At 27.3% G+C, this 27,424-nt stretch overlaps 1 protein-coding gene across 3 annotated transcripts in view; it reads left to right on the top strand.

Moving 5' to 3' along the window:
• The window catches only part of LOC123293194 (dual specificity protein kinase splB), a 99,209-nt gene that overhangs the window by 56,220 nt on the left and 15,565 nt on the right, over positions 1-27,424 (top strand). For all 3 annotated transcript variants that reach the window (XM_044873928.1, XM_044873929.1, XM_044873927.1), the window contains exon 2: positions 13,978-14,061. In XM_044873928.1, the coding sequence (XP_044729863.1) occupies positions 14,031-14,061 (31 nt within the window). In that variant the 5' untranslated portion in view covers positions 13,978-14,030. The remainder of the gene's footprint in view (positions 1-13,977; positions 14,062-27,424) is intronic.

The raw sequence follows: 27,424 nt of genomic DNA, 5'->3' as shown, positions 1-27,424 counted from the left end.
TATTTATCTGCAAAATTTGTTATGGTCAGACGCTTCATTAAAAAAATGTGAACATCTTTTTTATAATTCAATATTTCTTTATAGAATATATCTATTATGACAAATCGATACAAGATCATGTTTAGAAAAAAACCACGTATATCTGATTCGTAAGTAAACGCAGTTATTTTTTTCAATTCTCTTTAATTAAGATTACTAGACAATATATTTGTCCATATTTAGTTTACCCTGTATGTATCATATTAAAAATCATCAATTATAATCGAGAGACCATGATGTAAATAAATATCGTATACATAATTAAAAGTAAACAAAAACAAAAAGTAATAATAATAAATAAGTGAATAAACAAAGTAAAAATAAAAATTCAATGAGTTGAAAAAATTACACTCTGTGTCTAGAACTCGAATGGCTTAATTGGTAGGGCGCTTAACATGAATCCAAGAAGTCTGTGTTCGAGTGTATTTTTTTCAATTCTCTTTAATTAAGATTACTAGACAAAATATTTGTCAATATTTAGTTTACGCTGTATGTATCCATTAAAAATTAAAAATCATCAATTACAATCGAGAGATCATGATGTAAATAGATATCGTATACATGATTAAAAGTAAACAAAAACAAAAAGTAATAAACGTAGCTTCGTTTAAAAGAATTTCAATCGGTTTTCAACAAACATAGCTAATGATTATCAGGCTTGGCTAAATCAGAATAAAGCGGCTTAAACACCGAAATTTCTAATTTAATGTAAGTTTTTGCAATTGCCTGCGTAGAACTTTTATAAAAATGGATGAAATAAATCTCTTCAATCGCACGCATTTGATGTAAGTTTGTTGTATGGGAAATCATATTATTCTGAATGTTTAGAAAGAATATTTATTGTCATAATACGTCAAAAATTTTAAAACATGTTTTAAATAATATTTTTGTCATATATTCGTATAGTAACAACGTACCGATACAAGTTTCTAGTAAAAACAATAGATATAAATATTAAATAAAAATAAATAACATGAAAATAAAATAAATAAACAAGAAAAATATAAAGAAATAAAATTATCTAAAGCATTATCTATGAGTGTGAAAATGTTTGCGTGTAATTAATATTTACTATTAATTAATATATGTTTAACGTAGGCATACACAGGTATAATTGAATAATATTTATTAATTATTAAAAAAATAAATAATCTATTCGAAACGTATGTAATTTAAAAATAAATATGTTAAATTTATTCATGAGATAATTAATTAAGCCATAATTGTGTGCATTAAACATTCCGCTTCCTACAATTATGACGTCTTTGACAGACTTGAGTGACAATTTTAATTTTAAATGAAAATTTTTATTTTAAGAGCAGGATATTTTTTCCTTTATCTTATTGGCTAAATGATACCTGACACAAAAAGATTCTTCTAGCAAGATTTTACCCAAAATTTACTAAGGTAAGTTTTCAGATACAGTTAAGCTTTTCTTACTCCATACAAATATAATACAATTCACAACACTTTTATTTTAATGTTATTACGATAGATGAGTTCCCCACTTCACGCATTATGTAGTTAACTTGACGAATCTGTACTGTCATCTGTGTGTGGACGGTATCGCATACTGCTGTTTATATAGTTACAACCCATTGTTATCGTATCGTCTAGCAAATTGTAGAACTGTCACGTATGTTCTATTGCATTTATATAATTTGTAATTGATAATGTACAGTCTAGCATATTCTAGAACTGTCACGTATAGTCTATTGCATATATTTTACTATAAAACGATATTGTTTCTTTCTTTTTAGTACATTTGTTAATTATATTTAGTACATTTGTTTATATTTGTGTTAATTGTTAAAATCACAGGAGCTTGTCAAGTTTTATGTTTTGAATTGAGCTTAGAAAAATAAGAAAGCTCTTTCAAAATATATTCCAACCAGATTCAACACTCTTCCATAAATGTTAATAACCCTAATCTGTCTAAACCGAAATGCAAATGAATGATAACAACTGGACATTATTTATTATTTGTGAATATGTAATTAGTTTTTATTTTCACACTTCACAGTCACTGAATTCAGTTACAATAATTTCAAGGTCATATGGTTTATTTAGATTAAATAAGTATAGATTTTATATATACAGAATTACTATGTGTTCTTCGTATAGTAAAATTTTCTTATCTTAGACAGAGTGAAATAAAAAAAGAAGAAGTAAATGTGTAACTAACCGTATCAAAAAATAATAAATTAATAATTTCATCATTTGAATATATTGTTCGTTACTAAACATGCGTTTACAATTTCAAATCTATAAATGCAGAGTTCAGATATTTATGAAATTAATACTGTTATTGTGTTTCTTGTTTGTAAATAATATTTTAAAATACCCGACTGAACAGTTTTTGATAAATTAATTTACATTAATGAATTTAAGAGTATCTACACAACTAGAACGACGAATGTTGTTGTTTATAATTTTATGGTTTCTGGTAGTATTCTATCAGCTCAATGTTTTTCTCAAAATGATTAAACGATGATATATAATGTTCTCAATCAAGTCGGTTCGACCGTTTAGGGGATACGACGCCACTGAGAAACACACAGAAGCACAGACGCATAGATAAACACTTTAAACTTATAACACGCCTTCTTAAATCAATATCAAAGTGATGGTGAAGGACATCAGATGGAATGAAAAGGATACTCAGAAAGCTATCATTTTTGGGGACCAAGTTTTTTGAAATATTTAAATTAAAATTGAAATATATGAGTTGACTTTGTTCTTTGGAATTATTGTTTTGAATTACCTAATTATTTTACCATTTCACGTTTCGAAATGAATAGAGCCAGGTTTATTTGACCATCTATTTCCATAGTAATTATTTATATGTTAAAATTATATGTCATGCCTTTTCCAAACTGAATCGATTTTGAAGATCATCGCCAATTTTAGTTTTTTCGAGTACGGACCCTAAGCTCGCACTTTAAACATAGCTAAGAACACTCTCCGTTAAATTACGTTTTAAATGAAACCAAAACAATTATAATCGGTTCATCCGTTTAGACGCTACAATGCCACAGACAGAAACACAAATAGCGGTCAAACTTATAACACCCCTCTTTTTTAGTTCGGGGGTTAAAAATATTTTCTTGTTTCAAACTTATCAGAGCGTTATTTGTAGCCGTCGAGGTTTTAGTTTTTGAACTTTATTTTATTAACTGATCATTATACTCTCACTAAAATTTTTAAGAGCATCCTCGAGTCTCCTATGGGAAAAACAGATATGGCCTTGTAACTCTACACGGAATTCTGAATAAATATTGTGTTATAATATTTATAATACACTCTGTATTAAACAGTAAAGAGAGTAAATAATAATCTTCTCACCTGGCATATGAAATAAATCTACTGTTAAATATAGGTCAATTGTATTTAAATTTGTGTATCAATAAATATGTTTCTTATAATAACAGTATAGGTAAGTATATAAAAGTAAGAACTAACATATATGATGAAGAAGAAGTAATTCGCACATAACATACAAAGAAATATATATGAATTGTTCTAGTTTTAATTATTAATAAGTGAAATTTACAAATATTTCGTGTAACTCAGTAATAATAATAATAACGATTATTATTTGTTCATAGCCTATCATTCAGTTTTTATAACTATTTTATTTCTATAACTAATATTTTATGGATATTAAGTGAACAAATTATTTTTTATAAATATCTATTGTACAGGGATTTTTATTGAAGAATCTTTAATTTTTTTTATTGTATGGATTTAAAGCCATATCAAATTTGGTTATAAATATGTTTTGATTAAAATTAATTGAATCCGGTTTTAATTTATTCATTTTTAGATAGCTTTCCATTACAATTTGCAATGTTTTGAAAGAAAATAATAGTTTTGATTTGAAAAAATTGGGAAAATTTTTTTAGATATAAATAATTTTGACTAAAATTGAAAAAAATTGGGTCCATAAAATGAGTGGTTTCTTAGGTATTGACTAAAATGTATATGAGAGGTGATATAACCGGATTAATTTCTTTAGTCGAAACTTCCTTTTTGTACTTTTTGGGTCGAAATCAACCATATTTCATCAAATTTGATTCTTTGATGAAATGTCACCTAAAATCCATTGCAAATGAACTAAATGCTTGTGTTATATACTTTTATCAAATAATCTAAAGTTTCAGAATCAGTACACAACGATAAAAAACTAAAAAATCGGGAGCTTTCGTGAAAAGTATACCTTTATAAACTGTCTAAAAAAAACGCTCACGAAAAGTTCATTAGCCCCCCTCCTCCAAAAAAAAAACTAGAAATTGTTTCTATCAAGAATTAAACCTTGAGTAAACCTTGACTGTAATCATCGTAGAGCCTTAAAAATTTGGAAAAATTTACTTCTTTTCGTCATTTTTAATAGTTTTAACTTTTTATATTCTTCTTTGCTTTTTATACATATTTAATAAAAATGACGACAGTGCTCGAATAACCTTAAGTTTTCAATTAAAGAACATCGAAAGTATTACATAAAATTATAGTCAAATCAATTTTTAATTAATTAATTGTCAGGAAACAATAAAAATCTACATTAAAATGAAAAAGAGTAAGTTACTTACATTTAAAAATTAAAACTGAGCGAGTGAGTCTGAGGTGATATGGATTTGCAATTAGTAAAAATTTTTGTACACAATTAGTTAACAAACATAAAAGTAAAAAAGAAGACTTTGTGTAAAGGTAAGCTATAAAAATGTTACTTTTAAAATGTAATATAAGATTGATTATTAGTTATAGTAAAAGGATATTAGGACAAAGAAAAATTTAAATGAGGAAACGCAATATCCGTTGTTCATCAATATATCTTTTAAATAAAGTTAAATTTAAATTTACGTATAGGAAAGAGATAGATTGTTTAATTGAAGTTTTGTCTTCATTAATAAAATAATGCAATATTTGAAATTTACAATCAGATATACTTAATGCAAAATGTATAGTTCACATATGTGTAAAGTTTTGCAATCTAAAAATCATTAATTATTAAAATAAGCAAACACATTAGTCAGCAATTTTGAGCCCATTAGGTCCCCGACAACATTTTATTAAGGAGAAAAATTGGAAAAGTTATTGGCAAGGTTACGACCTTAACCGACTATTATTATACTTGAAACCTGGAAACTATTCGTCGGGGACTTAATCATCTAGACCTGCGATTCCACCTCATGTCTTTACAAGGATCTGTTGACGTGTAAATAATAATGATAAAACCCTGAAAATAGGGGATTCACAAAAGTCAAATACTGAACCTCGGAATGGTTTTTATCTAAGACTCCCTCATACTTTGAGGATTATGCAAATAGCAAAGTTTCCTGTAAATACTCCTGTCACTGGGCATTGGATTATTTTTATAGTTCAGTAATAGTTTTGTTATAATCATTTTGATCCTACCATATCTTTTATTGGGTTTCCTTCAAATATTTTCTGACCAAAACGTAAATTTATTTATCCGCGACGTTTCGGGATGTTACTCCCATCATCAAAATACCAACAATGTTTGTTGGTACCTCAAGCTTTTACGTATAATTATGTATGAGTGACTCCTACTAAATTATTCTCTACTTTTATTACAATAAAAGCTCGTCCTTAAAAATATATTTTTTATTTAAATTTGTTTTAAAGTATGGATACAAATACTTACTTGTGTTGTGAGGTAAGATGATGACTCCCTGTACAAGATTACTTTCTTACCAATAATTACAATTATAAAGTTTATGATGATACATTTATAGTTGTTATTAACAATTTCATTCTTATTAAATTTCAATTAAATTGTTTTCAATTGTGGTTTTTCCTTATTGATATGATAAGACAATTATAGGTATATTTATTTATTATACATCTATCTTCCTGAATCTTCTTTCAATAAACTTTATATTCAAATGTCAAATATACATCTGATCATTTATATTTTAAAAAGGTAAATTAGGTACTTGATTTTACCATTTAAGTACAATTATATCGAGTTGATTACTTGATTCTATCTTATAAAAACTATAGTTATACAATAAATTTATATAAACTAATTCTATTAATTTAACATTTCACTGTTAAAATTCGGTCAAAAGCGTATGTACAGGATCAAAACGCCATGAAACGTAAACTGGTGTGTGTAATTCGCATATGTGATTACTGTCAAAAACACCATTCGTGAAAACTTTAATCACTTCGCATTGACCCATTTTGGTATTCAGTTGAGATAGAACTCTGCTATTGTGAATATTTAATATTTTACCGTAGATTCACCCACCCAAATGCTTTAAGAAGCCGAAAAACACAAAATTTGCGTTAATTTAATTCTTCTAACGTTGAAAATTCACCTACATCTTAAAACATAATATATTTTTTGTATTATTTTCTGGTTGTTTTCTGAAAATCTAAAAATTAAGTGTCAGAGATGTGAATTAAAATAACTTTTTTTTTCAAAAAGTAGAACCAACTCCAAAAAAGTATAATACTAAATAATGAAATTAAAAGATTTGGATGCCTAGATTCAAAAATTTTGGAGTTCACAAATTTGTAAAAAAATTTTTACAAATTATTTGTGTTACTATTCGTCCTCAAAAATATATTAAATAGTTTAAAAATAAAACCTATAAAAAAGTTCTTGCAAAATACTATTATGTGATTTACCGTTTAATTTGTTTTAATAACAATTTACCTGAAGGCATAGATAGCATAGACGCCCGCCTTTGTGAGTATTTAATTTTTTTTAAATTACAAAATTCTGTTAAAACTATTTCTAGCCCTGGCATAGAAAACATAATTGTAGAAAATTTACTTATATCTTGCAGCAAAATTCTATTTATCTTCAGTAATTTGATTCAAAACTGTAATTTCAACCTCCACATTTAAACTTCTGCGTAGTAGATGCATTACATAAAAAAGTTATTAGTTTGATTTGGTGGAATACATGCATGCGTTTTATCCAGTTTTCGAAACAAAGTCTCCAGACACTTTCCCTCATTAGGTTCTTCAACGAATTTTATATAATAGAGTTGATGAACCCAAGCTGTGTACTATGGAGTGGCAATTTTTGTTTTGTACTAAAATTAAGTAAGTTAGGACCTTAGGAATACGGTGGCCAAACAAAACTTCAAGTTCTTGTTGAAAAATTTTAAATTCTATCAAAAATTTAACACTCAATGTTGCTATTACGATCAAAAATGATTTTTGTTGGGAGTCTGTCTTTTCGGAACTGATTTATACAGACCTAATTTTTGATTAATAGTGACAGAGGTGACAAAATCGAATTTTTACATATATTGTATCCTAAAGGTTTACAAAGAGGACTCCAAATTTTTTTCTCATTTTATTAAAATACTGAGATAAGTACTTTTCCATTGCTACAAGTCATTAAAAATCGAGAAAATGCAATTGGATTATTTATTTAGTATATGAAAGTAACGTGATGTGCATATGTATTTTTTTCCGTTAAAACAATAACATTTTACTGTAACATATCTGAACTAAAATAATTATTTTAAAAATTATTATTGACGCTTGAAGCGATGGTTATCTTCAAAAATATATTTTAAAATGACTCAGACAAATTTTATAATTAAGTTATATAGGATTTATTATTTATTTTATATTATGAAGTGTAACTAAATTTATCGTAACTTAATTTATATTATTAGTTATGTAATTTAATGTATATGTAATGTGGAATCATCAATCTATTATAAAAATTAGAAACATTATCGACCGTGAGCTCAACATGAAACGAAATTTCCTTGATTAATCTATTCAGCTTTTTGGAAAATTAACAAATGTTTTACTTCGAAGAAATTGATTGCACAATACGTTCAAACAAATAGCAGGATATTTTCAACTAACGAAGTTGAAAAATCATTTCGAAAAATTGGAATACAAATCCCGTCATTTGTTTTTACTTATTGAATTCACTCTTGGCATTATTGTCTCTCTTTTATCTTAAAAGACGAGTAATAGAAAGACGTATTATAAATAAAAACTCGAACCATGTTAGAAATCTTATTTTTCTTCATTTCAAAACTTATCTTTATCAATCCTCCATATGGCAGGGAAACAAAAAATACCATCATTATGAGCTCATGGTCTGTTATACAGATAATAGATAGCTGATAGATGGATAAATTGTATCTGGTCTGTCAAAAATTTTTATTAAATTTATTTAATTATTATTTTTATATAGCATAGCAAAAAATAATCGTGATTTAGTTCACCGAAAGTGTAGGTACTTACTTTTTAAAATTGCAGTTTAAAATCATAAATAATTATTGTTAGAGCTATTATGTAAAGCAAATCTTTAATTTAAAAATGAAGAAAGCAATTCAATGAATCGTACAAATATGGGTGCATTTCAAGTAAATTTTACGAGAAAATGATCTAAATAATATATTTAAATAGCCATAAATAGCTTCAAGTAATAGATTAGATAGTAGTTAATAGTAATAGGCTTGTCCTGTTACTCACTGGAGAAATTCTGATCAAAATGTTTCAGACAGATTAATTAGTTAATTCTCATTTTATGCTAGCATTAAAATTAAAATTTTTTTTGTCGCTTTGAAATTAAATTAGGCAACTTTTCATTGTTTAATCTAATATGATATTAGAGTTCGATATAATTTCCATATGCCTTAATATTTCTGGCTTCATTTTGAGTATTTATCCTTCGTCTATATCATAAATGTTTACAGACTATTTTTAATTACTGGAAAATATCGCATTTCTCTGTGATATTTATAATATTGAAGAACTAGCACCCCTCCCTGGCTTCGCACGGGTGAAATGCTCATACTAAATATACTATAGAATGTCTTAATATACAAAAATGTGTTTATTTACGACATCATATTAGAAACCTCTAAAATTATCAGTGTTTCTCTACTATATTATGCATGTATTAAAAATATAAACCTTCCTCTTGAATCTATCTATTAAAATCTCATCGAAATCCGTTGCATAGTTTTAAAGATCTAAGCATAGCGGGAAACGACTATGTTTTGTACAAGGTAGTGATGATGTAAAAAGAGTGCAGGGTACTTAAACTGTATATTATAATCGCAATATCCTTTTTAATTTATCAACGCTTCTACCTATACTCAATTCATTTTCATTGCCTCTACCAATATATCAGTTAACGAAGTTTTATATATTAATCCAGAAATCGACGGAAGAAAATGTTCCTGATAATATATCTAATTGATTTTCTTTTAAAAACTAATAGATTTTTAAATCAGTGGGTGGGGTTGTATTCTCGCAACAAATTCAAAAAGATTAGGAAGATAGGATTTAGACATTTATAAGATTGCATAGTTTTTTTAGTCTGTCGGTTATGTTTAAAAGATTTCATTCATAATTCCAAATTGTACAGAAGTACATAATAATATTTTCAATAAGTCCGCTTTTCTTATGAGATCTGATCCACTTCTTAGGAAATGAAAAGTCTTCCGGGTTGCTATAAGATAAAATACAAATCAAATTTGAATGGTATCTGGAACGATAGCAATTTGATAGATAATTCGAAATATCGAAATTTTTATGAGTTAAATTTTTAATATTTAAAAAAAAATAGATTTAACAAGGATATTTTTACTGGTATATGTAGCCTTTGAGGCAGTCGTGTGATCAAGTTATTAAAATTATGATGAGTAAAAGTTTTAAAATCACAAAGGAATAAACAATATTAATAATATTTCATTTTATTTATCGATACTCGAGAAAAGTTTTATAAAAATCGTGATTCAAATTAATATTAAATTTCTTTTATAAATCACTCTATAACTTTTAATAAATAACGAAATCACTTTCTTCAATTGTCAAATAAATATTTTTTTTTACAAGATAATATTATTACGTCAACATAATATGTAAGCTAAGTAACTGACTGTAAAGTTAAGTTTTATAAATTATTATACTTTCTTTAAAAAGATGAGATGAGACTTTAAGAAGAATATTTGCAATTATATATACTTTGACTATGTTGTGAGTCATAAATATTATATGATGAAAAGAATACCTGTTGAAAAATTTGCTTAATGTGATTCTTATTGCCTGTGCCTGTGCTTATATTTTATTTTAATGCGGTTCTTATATTTTATTCTCAGAAAAAATATTAGCTATTTTTTACTTTTAAGTGCAATAAAAGCTTGAACTCAAAAAAAATTTTTTATTTACGACATTTAAATGAGCTTTTAAATGAATTAAGTTTTACAATGCTTCAATTTTTTATGAAACCAATAAAACAATTTTTTCAACTGTTATTTTATAAAATTGCGTCTATGAAAACTTATGCCAAGAAAATCATAAGCTGTACCAAATCAAAATCACCGTGCCTTTTCAATTTCTGTTTGATACTTTTTTTGGTATAAAAGAAAGGAGATCATAATTCGGATATACAATGGAATAATTTTAGAATAAGATTAGATAACTTTTTTAAAACAAAGCAAATTTATAATTGCAAATTATAAGTGTTTAAAAATATTATTGATTGGAAAGGTTAGTAATTTGAAAATAATCACTCAATTTTTTAAACGCTTATATGTGGTAATTATACAAACTATTAAAGAAATTTTTAGTGTGTTTAATGTCTAAAATTTTACCATTTATGAATTTCATTAATCATTTCTTTTGTATAAATAATACTTCGATATTCAGTGCAAATTAATCCAAGCATTAACCAAGAAATGAGCAAGAAAATAAAAACCTTCATGATTGAGCAATGTTAGAGAGTACACTACTATTGAAAAATTGCAAAAATTCCTAAATAATTCTTGGAAAGTTTTTATGGTTATAATCTAAGTATGATATTTAGTAACATGTTTTGCGGTATGCCTTACGTTGGTTTTATAAGAGCTTTATACACATATCCTAAGAATATTTTTTGATCAAGAGTACTTTTAACAACAATCTTACAACTATGGTCTTTTTTTAATTGAATATGAAAAAGGTTACAGACTAAGTACTTTTTAGAAATGAAAAAATTTTATTGGATTGTTCAGAAGAAGTTTGAATGTGATAATATTTATACATATGTTTCATTAAAAGTATATTGTATTAAACAATATTATTACTTATACATTATATTTGTGATAATTCTCACATAAAATATTATAAAAATAGAACAATAAACTAATTTCTAGAATGTATTACAGATATCAAATAGGAACTTATTACCATATCATGTCTGTAAGTATGTCGTCTGTTTGATGTCTACCAGTATGTTTTCAATACAATTTATGAATTAACATATTTTTAAAATAAATTATGTAATATCAATGTTTTTTTACTACTTCCACATTTTATATTTTAATAAAAGTGACGGGATTGTATAATTTTAGAGGATTTGCTCATCTACAGGTCTTACTTACAACACCGTGATTTTAATGAAAAATCAGAATTAATGAAGCTGCTAAATTAAGAGCTTTCAATGTTTTCATACCTATTTTATTTAAGATAAAAGAAAAGTCGGTTAAAATAAATTTTATAATGAAATAGTAATAAAATTTTGAAATATTAATAACTGATTTCCGTATTACCAATTCCGTTTGTGTTTTAGACCTTACTTAGTAGATTGTATTGTGTTATTTATTGTTTCTTAAACTTTTGTGTGATTTTGTAATTTCATATCTTTTCTACTTTTGTTTTATTTATTTTTTTATACTTTTTTTTTTACTTCATATGTTTAACAACTTTATTATTATTACAGTTTTATACATTAATAATTCTATATACAGAGGAGTGCATAACTAGATGTACAATATGATATCAAAATTGAAATGTAAATGGGAAAAATGTTGTACTTAGGCAATATTACTTGGGGATCACACTTGAGATTTTTATAAAATTTGAATTCAAAATTTACAAACCAGACGGCAATAACAGTTGTTTACGTGAAGTTGTTTTCAACTGCTTATTTTTCAATTTTAAGCATAACTTAGAATAATACTACGGAGGTGCCAATTTTTAAGTTTCCTAAGACGCGACGCACCGTCATACACCTTGAATCAAATCAACTGTAGCAGTGGTCAATGAATATATGTAAATCAAGGAACATTCTTAAAATGACAGTTGTTTTATCCTTGTTATATAGGTCAGCATTATATTTGTTGTAGATTGTACCTTGAGTCATGAAATAATTCATTGAAACAGTTTCAATGAATCAGCATCATAACTCCTATGATGAATTGAAGAGAGGTACTTCTGATTCGGTCGATCCAAGTATCATTAAGATGTGAACCATGGTACATGACTGATTGCATTATAGTCAGGTAAATATTAAATCGCAAATGAAATTTATTGCAAGAATTATAAAGAAAAGGGAAAGACTAATTGATTTGTCTTTTCCTCTTATCACTGCCAATTACTTTATAACTGCCTAAAACTCCATTATAATGGGATACATAGTTACTTAAAAACTGAATTCTTCTGAAAGGGAAAAGTTTAGTGGGCCAAACCCTGGTATAACCTACCTACTATTGATTCTTAGACATACGATCGGAGAATTAAAATCATGGGGTATGGCGTAATGTGTTAGGTAAAGGTGAGGACCAAATGTTTCTTCTTATAATTTCGAAACATCCATATCTAAATCAGGTCACATAATATTATTAAGATTAATCAAAATTATTTCATAAGTTTTCTTATCTCTTAATAAAAATCAATAAAAATAAATAAATAAATATACAAATTACTTAAAATATGAACTGAATAAATGAGTAAAGTAAAGATTTATGCGTATTGATAGCCCATTGATAGGTAATAATTTACACACCTCTTGCGTTTTAATATGTGTGTATTGTGTAGGTATGTATTTTAATTGATACCTTTATATTTAATTATTAAATTGTATATAATCATATAAATATAAATAGCATTGACCTTTTAAACATTTTATTATTAATTCTTTTTGAACGCATTCGGTAGTCATTTTTATATTTATATTTAATAATAATCATTTTTGTCTAGCTGGAGGTTATTTTTTATAAATTGTATCTTTATCTATTTATAATAAAAAAATCGCTCTAGATTACTTTTTTTGAAATTTTTATTACAAGGTAAATTTGCATCAAAATGTCAATAGAAGCGCATTAGATAGTTTAAATTTTTTATGCTATTACGATTGTAAATGTCGTAATCATTGGGTGGAGTAATCTTTTGAAATAATTAAATAAAATTTAGTTTTTGCAGGTGAGCCATATTGAGAAATTTGTATACAAAATTGCAATCGCAATTACTACTTTTAATCTCAGTGATTGCATTCCTTACGGATAGTTTTTTTTTTGGTACAAAAATTTCCCATGAAGTCGCAGATGGATACTTAATAGAGATTAGACCATGACCAAAGAAAATTTGTATTCGACACACTTAGCTTTACGAGTTTTGCATCTTTGTTTTACACATTAGTCTAAGTCTTGCAAGTCTTTTTTGGTGTAGCAAATGTAAAAGAACAAATCAAAAATACAAAATCAAGTAAACAAAACAGAAAATAGTCCATTATGCAAGGGCCAAAACTATTGTGTATAAGAACAAGGCCAAAGTTAGAGTGCGTAAGATAAAATATAATCAAATTAGCACACAAAAGGTGACTTTTGTACTGTAGAATTGTCGAGGACTTCCTCTGGTTTACTATACCAGAAAAATGGAAATAATATTTGCGGCTACTCTACACGAACATTTGTAGCTATTCGAAGGTATTTTACTTATCCATGGCATGTTGCCTATTGAAAACTTTATAGTTCACGCAAACAAACGAGATTTCGTTCTTCTCTACATGATCTGGGACGTCTTAAATGGTGTGTTATCCCGGTTGTATCTTCATTTTTCGCTTATAAAATTGTGGCATATGGATTTTAATTAACAAAGTTTAAATAACAAATATTTTAGCCTTTTATGAAAAAAAACACTAATTAAGTCATCTTTTTGTTTCAGAAAATACGAATTTCGGTTCGTAAAATAATTGGTTCCAAATCTACCAACTAAAAATGAGGGGGCAATTACTAATATTAACATTTGGTAAGTAGATTCTATTAATTTAATTTAAAATTAAATACATAGATACAAATATTTCACAATTAATTTTTATTTAATTAAGATAATGATCAAAATAAAATAATTATTATAACTAAATTAAATCAAAATTCTTCAACTAGATTTTTTTATAAATATATGGGTCAAAGTTCAAAGTTATACTCTAGTAATATTAGATTTTAGTTTTGAAATAATTTCCATTTTCCTGTTATTTCACAGTTACCCGATTTCAGCAGTTTATAATATGCATACATTCCGTAGCTCGTTTAATAATGCGATGACAAAATATCCACTGTATAACATCTCTCAAAAATATACTCAGACATTTCACGATTGGGCAAGCAAAGTCGTGAGATATTGACTTAAACCGTATACAAGATCTCGGAATTCTTCAGTTGATACTAGTGTTTCACACGAGACCGATTTGTCGGTCTTATCTCGATATTGCCTCGCATAAATTGTCTAAAAGTAACCGCGGCTTCGTCGGGGAATTTCGGTAATTTCGTTATTTTTTCAGAACATATTCTCTCACGCTACACGAGACGGTACGATGCAAATTTTAGCGCAACGAAAAAATGAAAAAAATTTTGAGCCTTGAACTCAAACATTGTTGTCATGCTCATACATCCTTAAAAGGCTCTGTGAATAGTTTTAGTCTAGGATGCTGCATTCTTTCCTATGATTTCCTATGAATGCAGCCATGAAAAGTAAAAATAATATAATGCTTTCGTATTTTGTTTCTTCAACGCTTTTCGTTTTAAAACACCATGGCTGTTAAAATATAATTTTAACTATAATAATAGCTAATTTAATTTTCATAAAAATCGAACTGGGTTCTTGTCAAATGATTGTAAATTTTTACTTCTGAAACTACTGATCTATCTAAGGACATTGTTGCTTAAGTATTTGCAAAATTGAAATAAAAATACAAAATAATTTTTGAAATCACGAAATTTACTTTTTAAAAAATTTATAAAAAAATTTATTTTTTTCAAACCTCATTATTTCACGACATTGTATATAGTTTAAAGTTAATTTTTTTTTAAAAGATGGTGTATGTAATTAATTACTATTATTGTCTTAAATTGTTTTTGTTCATAATACTATACTTATTTTAAGTAGCTTTGAATTATATTATTTATAAAGCAGTTTTCTCTTTTATTTCATTTACTATTCTTTTATTATTAAATACAAAATAAGTAGCCTTCTTTGGATAATTTTTTGTTTTTTGTTATTAAAAATAATTTTAAAGACATGTTCAAGGCAAGAGTTTATTGATTTTCAATGAAATAAAGAGGATCTATTGTTCAAAACAAATTGAAAATTTTTTAATTCAATTGATTATTAATTAACTTCAAAAATGCACTGAAAGTATAAATTATATGAAAAGTAAGTTGCAAAAATCAGGGAAAATTAGTATTTTGCTATGTATTGCAAATTGTTTGGATAAAACATGCAAGAATAATGGAAATTAAAATAAAATGTTTCCAAAAAAATTCCTAACATATGCTGAAGCGATTGAAAATGAATTAACAAATTGATTTGAATTATAAGCCACATTTGTTGAAAATTTATTAGGAATTTCAATTCAGGAATTCAGCTTTCACAAAATATGGCTGCACAGTTTAGACTTGCAACTTTGCCGTAGCAAATTGAACCAAAATTTTGTTTTATGGCATTTACAACTGATGAGTCAACTTTTATTATACAAATAGTCCAAAATTAACGATAATCAACATTTTTTCACAGCAGATTCGAACGTGTTAAAACATTTTACTTGATTTACAAATTGTACAAAAAAAACTTTAAAATTGCAATGGGCTGACGAATGTAGCCGACATATCTAGACAACTATCTACTGCCTCATTGAGTAGCCGTATCAAAGTTCCAATGACATAAATCATTTAAAGAATGATATTGTTTTCGTGTAATCGTATAAACATTTGAACTTTCAACAAAGCTAAAATTACAACAGGGTAACTGGGGTAGCGTCCCGAAGTTCCTGGTTGGAGAATCCCGTTTTAAAATTTTCCCCTTTTGCCGCATAAATATTTTGCTGTCGATACTGTAGATTAAATTTAAATTTAGCACCCCTATTTGCTATATCAATTAGTTCTATATTAATTAGTTTTAACTTCACTTCAATTGAGATACGTCAAATATGTATCTAAATATATATAAATGTTATTAAAAAATTTTGTTAAAAAAACTCGTCGAGAACAGTGTTAGCAACCTCGGAGAGTGGTATTATACTTTCTACAAGCTATTATAAGATGTGAATCAACATTTTTTTATCGACAAACTACTGTTATTTTTACTTAGCATTTCCAAGCTATTATGATAACGCGTGATTTTGTAATGGGACAATTTGGTTTTACCTCTGTGCCTTTTCAGTTCAGTTCTGACTTCAAATCAACTTTTTGAAGATATTAAGATTAAATTTTAATAAATGTATGGTACCCTCATCAAATATTTTATATACAGGTCATTAAACAAATTTTGATGAAATAAATTCAAACTAAAGTAATAATGATTTTCCTACATAACATAGTAAGTACATACAGTATTTAAAAATTCATTTAAATAAATAATTTCATAATAATAATAATAATATCTTCTACTTAATATTTTGCAATATTCATATTTCATTATAGATGTACAAAAAAATACAGTGTACAAAAAAAAAACTACTGCAAATCTTCACATGATGAAAATAACAATATTAAATGTACCTACAGAATGGTCAAACAAAATAAAATTCAACTTATATTTACTTGCATTGCTAACAAACGGACTTCACCTCATTGATTACACTAAAACTTAAAACTTTTTAATATGTTGTTGGCAAGATTCCACCTAATAACATTTTCCACTATAAAAGCGATGAATTTTTCCACGAGAAATAAAATCATGAAACATTTGACTAAATTATTTGTTGAACCACTCTGTATAGTTACTTTAAAATGATATTTTGTTATGACAAACCCATCTTTATTTAATGAAATCTAGTTGTCTTATAACTGTCTACAATCATACTAAACCACATATTAAAATTAATTTAATAACAAATGGATAATGAATTTTTATTTGATGTACACAAGTAGAACAATATTGTTAATTTCTAAAATAAAAGTTAGGCTTCCGTGAATGAGTCTGTAAAAAATCTCTTTTGATATACCATTGCTTTCAAAAATGGTGGAGTATACTGTTCAAATTTTTACAGTCCATTGTAATTTTCGAACAAAATGTGGTTCACTGGGTTAAAAAGTAAAGATTGATCAAGATTACCGTGTTATAAAATAGTCATAATGCATTGAGTATATCAGAAAAGATGGCCATGAAATCTTTTGACTATTTCAAATTAAATTTAATTTTTTTTAATATATCTTTATAAATTATAGTTCATGTGTTATTCTGATTTATGAGCTATATTATTGTTAAGTTTTGCTCAAATTCATTAATTAGTTTTTGCGTGAAAGCACAACAAACAAACAAACAAACATCCTTACTTTCATATTTATAATAGGAATTAAAAAAATAGAAAACTATAGTTTATATAATAATTGAAAAGTTTTTATCAATTTTACAGATTTAAATTTGGTTGGTTTAGGTAGGTCTCATTATATCTGTAGAATTCGTCATAATCTCAGCTGTACCTAATCATTATATTTAGTACTAGAAAAGTTTCTAAGTGTAAGATTGACTATAATTCAGGTCAAATAAGGTCAATATATGGTATTTTGATAAATTTCATAATATGATTAATACCTACTAATATTTCCAATAAAACATTACCAAAGGTTATGTATCTCACAGTAAGTAGATATATTAATTTTAAAATTTGAAATAAATTCTTCTCAAATGAGTCTCACAGTCACGTTAAATAATAGTAGATATTGTAAAATAATTAATAATAATCAAATATATTATTTAAACACATATTAATATAATTATTTACATGCTTGATTCATTCCAAAAATCGTTTACTGAAACAGCAAGTTGTGATGAATATAACATTAAGAATTCAAACCAATAATATTCTGAAAAAGTAAAATTGTATTTTTTTTCTGCTATTTTATTAATAAAAATAAAATAAATCAAGTGAAAGCAAACAATTAACTTTATTAATTGAGACAGTGTTAATTACTCTGTCACATTACACATACATACATGTCACACATATATAACTGATATTTCCATATAATACATACTATACAATTTGCGCATACTTTGCGCTCTCAAGGGTAAACAGTGATGTTTACGAAAAAATGTTTCAAGCAAAAGTTGTTTATTTTTCTATAAGAAACATTTTTTACATTTAAACTTTTGTTCTATCTCTAACGGTTTACAAGATAGGTCCTATGGACCCAAAATCCAATTGACCTATGTTGCTCATTTACGAACTCGACCTCACTTTTTACTTCCTCAGCACGCTATAAAAAAGATTTCAGCTTGATACCTCTTTTCGTTTTTGAGTAATCATGATGACAGACAGACAGACAATCGAAAATGCATTAATTAGGTGATTGTATGAACACATATACCAACATTTTGTTCATAGTATCAATATTTTTAAGCGTTACAAACTTGTGACTAAACTTTGTATACCTTAGTATATTTCATATACATGGTATAAAAATCGGCTTAATTTTACCACAGTCATAATCAAATAGCATGCAATTTTTAGTGTCGATTTTCGTTGCAAATTCAATAGATTTCAATCAGAAATTTAATAACTATCTTTAAAAATTCTTATTTGCATTAATCACGAACATATTTTTAATTCCACAATTCACTATTTATAAAACGTAATAACAGTATTTTTGTCAAAATTAAACAGTTCACAAATCTATAATTAGTTATTACAAAATCGATTATCATCGATCAAATCGATATATTTGATAAAAATCCTTAAACGTGCATTCTTAAGAACAATGGTAATTTGTATACAAATATTTTGAATTTTATTGTTAAAAATTCTTTTTGAACATAATCAAGGTATACTCGTACTTTTTTTTAAATATATTTCTTAAAATGAAAAAGGTCAAATGATTCACATAACACGGTGTTGTGATGGATCATCATAGATATTTTTATTATAGATCTATGTATATTTTATAATCTTTATTATATTTGAAAAGGTATTTATCTTAAAACAGAACGGAAATGTGATTGATTATGCAAAACTGTTGAGTTTTTACCCGGACTATACAATGACGAGGGTTATGTGTTCGACGATATAGATGAATGTTCAGGAGGTATCGTTAGAAGCGTCTTGATCGCCCGCTTGCTACAACCTATGTGGCATCACATTAAATTGGAAACAGCGGCCTCTAGAGAACATACAGTTATCGAAATGATCGAAAAATAAATTTCCATTTAATTATAATGTGTTTGGTATCAAATTAAAGGGCATAGTTAGCATTTTTCAAAAATATATATATTGTTATACTTAATCACGAAATTATAACCGCAAAATAGTTTAAAATATATGTATTTTAGACTGTACCCTCCGAGCTTCTAAACTACTTCTCATAATTTGACAAATGAGATATCGGTTGAAGCGTCTTGATCGTCCGCTGGTTATAGGCTATATACCGTAACATTAAATAGAATACGGCGCTCTCTAGAGTACATAAAGCTATGATAGCACTTTTCAAATATATATATGTTGTTATACTTTCTCGTGAAATGATAACCCCAAAATGGTTTAAATAAAATAAAGTTCGAAAGCTAAAACCCCGACAATTATGGAATCGCGCTCTTAAAAGTATGAAAACAAGGAAATATTTTCATCTGAAATTGTTATGACAAGTAAAATCGTCATAACAGTCGGGAGACCTCTAAGATTAAACAGTTTTCCACAGGACCCAAAAGAGGTCCCCCAACTGTAATGACGATCATTACAATTTCCGAAATGTTCGGAACAACCTTTCGCGCGGACCAAACTTTTAAGCCTAATCTTTCACCACCCTACATTTTAGTTCCATAAGAGTTCAAAATTTGGAATCGCTTAATCCAGGAGCATTATATTGGAACGAGAATATACCAGAAATACTCTCGATAATTTTTGCATACTCAACACCAAGCGACACCTGTACCAATAGAAAATTATAATAATTTAAAATTACACATTTATCTCAAATAATATTGATTCAAATAAATCTTTTTATAACCCGAAATCAATTGACTATGTCCAATTTTTTTTGCATATAGATTGGTATGAAATTAATCATAAATCGTTGAGAATTTATTTTATAATTTAATTTCTTTCAACATTTTTTATGAATTTAATTTTCTTTATTGATTTATATTATAAATCATTTTTTTATCTTCCTGTTTATTAAATCAAATTGTTTATATACGTTTCTAATTGATGGCACGAATATGTAATTATTTTTCCGAATCGATATTTTTCTTAGCTTTTGCGCATTTTTATCAATCATCGAATTTATAATACACAATTAAGACAAAAGCTCTTAACGACCTTATAACAGATCATATTTTCTTCAGGCATAAAAAGACGTTACAAGCTTATAAAATCTCTCTTATTTTGTTGGAGTGACATAATAAACTCAGTTTTAGTGTTACGGCAGGAACAAAATAATTTAATAGTTTAACAAAAATAAAACAACATGAATTGGCAAGTTAGGATAAACTGAATTATTACCTTTGCCCATCAAGTGGGCTGAAACAAGAATTGCTTATTAACAAAAACTTAAAATAGACAAAATGTGTATCTTCTAATTCCTCACTGCTGCACCTCCAAAATATTTCCGCCACCAAAGGACTCCGCAAGATTCGATGGGCAAATAGCTTTCTGTGAAACTTTTTCAAACGGTCTCCAAAATGTTCTTTGGATCGTTCTGATCAAAAGCTTTCACGGCCACAAAACTTTTTAACGGGTAATTTTCGAGCTAAGGGCGATCAAAGCTATACATATATTATATTAATAGTATATGATAGTGCGCCCGTAGCTCGAAAAGTACCCGTTAAAACATTTTGTGGCAGTGAGAATTTTTGATCAGAACGATCTGGAGAACATTTTGGGGGCGATTTGAAAAAGTTTCACAGAAAGTAATTTTCTTATCTTATCTTGCGGGGTCCTTTAATAGGGATTCCTTTGATTCATTTTAATGGTATTTATGTCACCCCCCATAGATTCGATCGCAGTTTTAATCTCTACCATCTACTATGCTCATAGAGAATACTAAACATGAAATTTGAAATTATTTAATTTTAGATGTAAGACGGCCGCCAAACAACTTCACGTATTCAAGTATTTTATTTTTAGCCAAAGGTTTTTTATTTACTTACAATATTTTCCAATACGTTTAAATTATTTTTTTAACAAATATCAATTTCACGAAATATACATCAGAATTGATTTAAATTTTGACATTTTATTATATTTAAAAATACCCACAAAAATAAAGAACATAAATAGCCTTTACATTTCAAAAATCCGCATTTATTAATTGCACCTTGCATCAAAAGTTTAATTGTGAGAAAAACATCTTCCACCTGAGTTACTACTTTTGGTATCTACATAAGTAAAAGTGATTGTCTTTTTACCTTAATTTTTTTGTTTGAACTAAAACCTTGTACCTGACAAAATAGAAGACTTTTTAATACACGGTTTTTGTTCATAGGCACAAATTTCAAACAAAATAATAATTGACTCCAATAAAAAAAAATCCCTCTGTTGTTTTTTTAAAAACTTGCTAAGATGATTAATAATAATTATAATAATTACTAAATATTTTATAATTAAATTAATATAAAAGAGAGATTAACTGTTTTAATGCTCATCATCTCTTTGTTTAATAATGAACTAATAAATTATATAGCAATCAGTGTGTTCGAGCAAACAACCGTTTTCAATTGGTTTTTTGATAAGATATGATCATAGAAGTAATAGCCTAGAACCGTAATGTGGCCATCCAAACGATTGATCGTTATAGAGAGAGACCTAAAAAAAGTACGCGTATAACTGCCTACGCCTGTCTTATATTACCTTTATAAAAAACGCAGACATGCCCGTCGTTTTCATCAATTTATCTTGGCAAACAAATTTTTTGGCGTATGTCTTAAAAGCTTAAAAATGTGGCAACCACATTTACACCTAAATCTACTAAAAAAAGTAGTGACGTGTAAACCGGTAAGGCAAGATACAATAGAACAGCATTAGCAAGTAAGTGGGGCTACAGAGAATGCAAATAGAAAAAATGATGCGAGCCAATTGTAGTGGCATCGAAATCTGCCAATATTCGAAAATAATAAATTTATTGTATCGTTGTACGAAATATTTGAAACAATTTGAAATTAGAATTATAAAATTTAATATATAAGCTCATGGTTTGAGATAAAAGTTTATTTTACTTTTTTCATAAAAATTCATTCTTTAAAGGGTCAAATTGAGGATGAAAGTTTATAAGAAACTCTGTAGTTTTGGTTGTGAAAAGGGGATGATAGTTTGTATGATTCGAATTAACTACTTCGCCGATTTTGTTAATTATTTCACCTTTAATAAGTTACAATGCAGAGTTTATGAGATATCGCAATGTTTGGTTCGATTTTAGTCCGTATCTCAAAAACTATTCGACCAGTCATCAAATGCACCCGATTTTTGTACTTTTTGGGTCAAAATTACCTTATATACTGAGTTTTATCAAAATTGAAGATTCAAGAATCTCGAATTTTTGCAATTTTTTTAAGGGATACCCCTTTGTAAAAATCGAGAAAAACGCAAAAAAAAATTTTGTTTTGGAATTTGATGAAACTCGGTGATGAGGTAGTTTTGATCCACAATGATTGGACCTATAGAATGTTACATTGTCAGCGAGTATCATGGGCAAAGTTCATTTTCAAAAAGTTACAGTTCGCCACCAAAAATTTAAAATCGTAAAATTGTGAACAGAAGGGAGGATAAGTGAGGGCTATAACGTGATAGTCTTTGTTTTTAAAGGAGAAATTGTCCATCAAAGCGAGTGGGAATCTGCTAGTACTGTATAAATTTCATTACTCGAACAATTTTATTTAACTATTAGTAAATATATAAAATATATATTTGTGTATATGGATTTTAAATGACTTTTTATTGCAAAACGTGATTCATTTATCAATGTGAACTGAATTTTGGGATCAAGGTTGTTGCGTTCTTCTTGAAGAATAAATAAATGTATTTTAAAGGTATATAATATTAGTCTTTACTTCTTCACTCTTTAACAATTATATAAACATTTTACTCTCATCTATATAATCTGAATCTTACACAAGAGTTAAGGTACCTTCATATATAGGTATCATGAAGATTAAAATAAGAACTGTTTATCAAGTATAATAAAGTAAATTACACTACTATTAAATTTAATACAAAAATAATTTCATTTTTTTACTTATGCAGAGGTGAATTAATCCAAAAAAATAACCCGACTCGATTTTTGAGATATATAAATCTTAAGAAATATTATAATTATAAATACATGTACTTAATTCACTAATAGAATTAATCAAAATTAATTATACGATGATTTGACCCCATTGAGCGATTTTATTATAATCGTTTTTTAGTAGAGAATAAAAATTTCTAGTTTAGCCGTCATCTCGGAAGCGACAAGTTTACCACATGACTTACATGCCACGTTGAAAACACCGCTTTACAACTGATCCCTGAAGCTAAACAAAATTGGGCACAATCAGTACTTGGATAAGGGACCACTTGAGATTGTGTGCTTTTGCTTTTTTATTATTTATAATAGTACTAGCTATGAACTACCCGCTTTGCTGGGCAACATTCCCACTTTCACCCCTCCCCCCATATTCTATATCCTTTTCTAGGTTACTATCTATCACCTAACTAAATTTCATCAAAATCCGTTCAGCCGTTTAGGCATGATAGAGCAAAACTCCCAGCAAAAACCATAAAAAAATCACTAAATCAATTCAGTTTTCTGCCTACTTCCTACCCCCTAAGTACGATGACGTGATCATTTTGATCTTATTTCCGTTTTTAGGTAACCATCTATTACCTTACTAAATTTCATCAAAATCTGTTCAGCCGTTTAGACGTGAAAGAGCAAAAGTCCCAACAAAAACGATTAAAAATCACTAACTCAATTTAGTTATCTGCCTACTGCCTACCCCCTAAGAACGATGGCGTGATTATTTATAACCTATGACCATTTCTAGGTTATCATCTATCATCATACCAAATTTCATCAAAATCCGTTCAGCCGTTTAGGCGTGAAAGAGTAACAGACAGACAGACAGACAGAGTTACTTTCGCATTTATAATATTAGTATGGATTTTATACCCATTGTATATCTTATTTATAAAAATTTAGCTTCCGTGCGTTTATGACCGCAAAACTCGAAAAGTAATCGATGGATTGACTTGAAATATAAAAATAACTGAAAAAGGGAATGAAAGTCATATAAATATCAAATGTGTTTCCAGACTTTAAAAAGTAAAAGATTATACGCTCACGAAAAGAGGCCGCCTAAATGAACGTCGAGAAAATAATGAGCTTTTTCAAAAGCTAAATGCTCTAATGCGAAGTTTTAACCCAGGTTTAATGTATTTCAGGACAAACACTGAGCCAATTTCTGTGCACTGACTGTATACTACACTATATTTAACAAGAGAACAAAGTTAAATACGTAACTGTATAATATAAATAATAAACGTTTATGGGCAGGTTGCATTGTGTTGATGAATAATATCCAAATTATGTCTTGATTATAGTAATCGACAGAATACAATTGTTTTTGAAAATTTATCAATCAACTTTGTTTTCAAATTTCATTAGAGAAGAAATTCCCTTATTATGAAATATATTTTTTTAACGCGTGGGCAGCTAAACTGCAGTTTCATTTCTAAATAGAACGCTTCTACCGCAATCAGTTACTAAATTTTCATTTGCTGTTTAATTTTTTAACTACTATTTGCTTATTATAGATACTAAAATTTTCTAAATCTCACCCCAATCAATTTCTTTTCGTTTTAAATATGATAGGCTAACGACGGATGAAAAAGTAAAATATTAAGATTATCCTGAAACTATTTACCGATGTTTTTGAAGCCGAATTTTGATTTCCACCTCTTCACAACAAAATCTCCCGAAATAACTTGTGAGATTGATATTTTGCATATGTTGCATTGAGCAGGTAAGTATCTTCAATTGGTTTTTCCTAGTTCCAAACGCTCAGAAACTTTTTATAAGAGCATGGACTATCTTAGCCATTAGTATTGATCCCAAGTGAGATCATATCGCTCTTTCTTTATTTTATATTTAATTGTGCTTTTCGGATATAACAGAATTTGCGGGTACAGCAGTCCTGAGCCGATAAATGGATTACATACCCTTCTAATTTTCCAGCATTGGTCATTTTGTCAGCATTTTCATTTCCACCGAATCTTGAATGTACAAACACTCAGCCAATAGTAACTTTATTTACCTATAGACTTGTAGTTTTTTTAGCTGACTTGCTATAATTTTACCAAACTCTTCTCAAGTCAGACAATAAAAAAGGAATAAATTCTCTGTTTAGCAATTACCGTTATTTCAAGGATTAAAACAGTAGATATAATAATAAGTCTTCCTTAATTAAAACATCTCTGTACCCAATCAATGAATTAAAATATAGTATAAATGTCATTAAATAAAATAAATTACTTTCAATAAGAATAAATAAAATAGAAATCCTTTCTATTCTGTAATAATTATATGTACACAAGAAAAAAAAATCTAACAGGATGTACTGAAAATTAATTTAAAATATAATTTAATTTAATCAAAATTATTGTAAATGATTATATTTATGGATGGTAAATTTAAATATTCATTAAAGTCAAGGATTCACGAATTACCAATTTGCAACATTCTTTTTTTTTTAATGTTGATAAATTAAAAAAAAATATAACGAATATTTGTTTTAAAAATAGTGTTTTTTATATTAAATTATTGACAGAAAGCGCACACACTCTTTCAAATGAAAATTATCTTACGAAAAATCTTCTTAACTATAATTTAAATCTGCCATCATAAGTTAAAAAGTTCCAACTCCGAAAAACCAATTTTACAGTAAATAAGAAAAATTAAATTGGCAGTACATACTCGTTGTGGTACTGAAGTCGTGTGAGTGTGACCCCTGTAGTCCACACGACTAACTTCCCAAAGGGGGGAAAATCATTAAAAAAAAAAGGTCTTGTTAGCCTTCATCATAGATTATTCTTTGAACATTTACTGCAGCTTATGCTGGAACGATCATTATCTCCATAGATAAATGATGTGTTTTATAGACTTTTTAGATTCTGTTTATTCAGTTTTTCCCAGTTTTTTATTACCATTAAAAACGGCTTAACTAATTCTGCTAAAAACTCTTTCAGTTCTTAAATACACGATTACGCGTCGAATAAGTCCAGTCACGTGTTAATGTCATAACTGGTTCGCGAGATAATCGAGACGAAAGAATCCGAACGAACATACGCACATACGTACACACACACACACACACACACAGACATCACATTGAAATGGATTGAGTCATCAATTAAAATTTTTCGGAGCTCTTTTGTTGCCTCAATAGATATCAAAATTGATCTACGATTTGAGGTAGACTTGAAATTTTATTCCGAACGCCTACAGCTCTCATTAATTAAATAATCTTTAATAATTAAAGTTCTATAAATAAGAATGGATTCTATAATTAAATAAATAATCGTTGTTTTGAATGCCAAACAATTACACCAAGATGATTAAACTAACTTAAGATGATCAATAATTAAGAGTTATTATTAATGGCATAGATATTAAAAACATGTTTTAATGACATCAGAAATGATGTTAACTTGTTATATGACTTCTGTTAGATATCAATTAATTAAATATAAATACCTAATAATAATATACTTAATAATATACAAATATATTTTTATATAAACATCTATCTAAGAATTCATTCTCATTTATTAAAAATAAAAAAAGTTCAGTTATTAAAGTGTGATTACATTGTTTGTATAATATTTATTATGTCTTCAAGAGTTTTATTTAGTTATTGTCAAGGTAGTCAACTTTAAATAAGTATCTATGTATCATCACTCATCAAAGAGTTGAATTATTTATATTGAAGAGAATGCATGTGTACATACCTTAAAATTAAAAATAGATATACCGTTATCATCATGAGAATTATATATATTTTTACATCTAGGTTTTATACCTATCAACTCCAAATTTTGCAATAATTTAGAGCTAGATATTTGTAGCCAAAAAGCAGTTGATTATTATTTTGAATACCGTGAGAAGTAGTAAAGAGTCGCAGAGGACGTGTCTAAAATCAAACA

This window comes from Chrysoperla carnea, chromosome 2 (genome assembly GCF_905475395.1).
Source record: "Chrysoperla carnea chromosome 2, inChrCarn1.1, whole genome shotgun sequence".
NCBI lineage: Eukaryota > Metazoa > Arthropoda > Insecta > Neuroptera > Chrysopidae > Chrysoperla > Chrysoperla carnea.
This window is presented reverse-complemented; position numbering and strand designations above follow the sequence as displayed.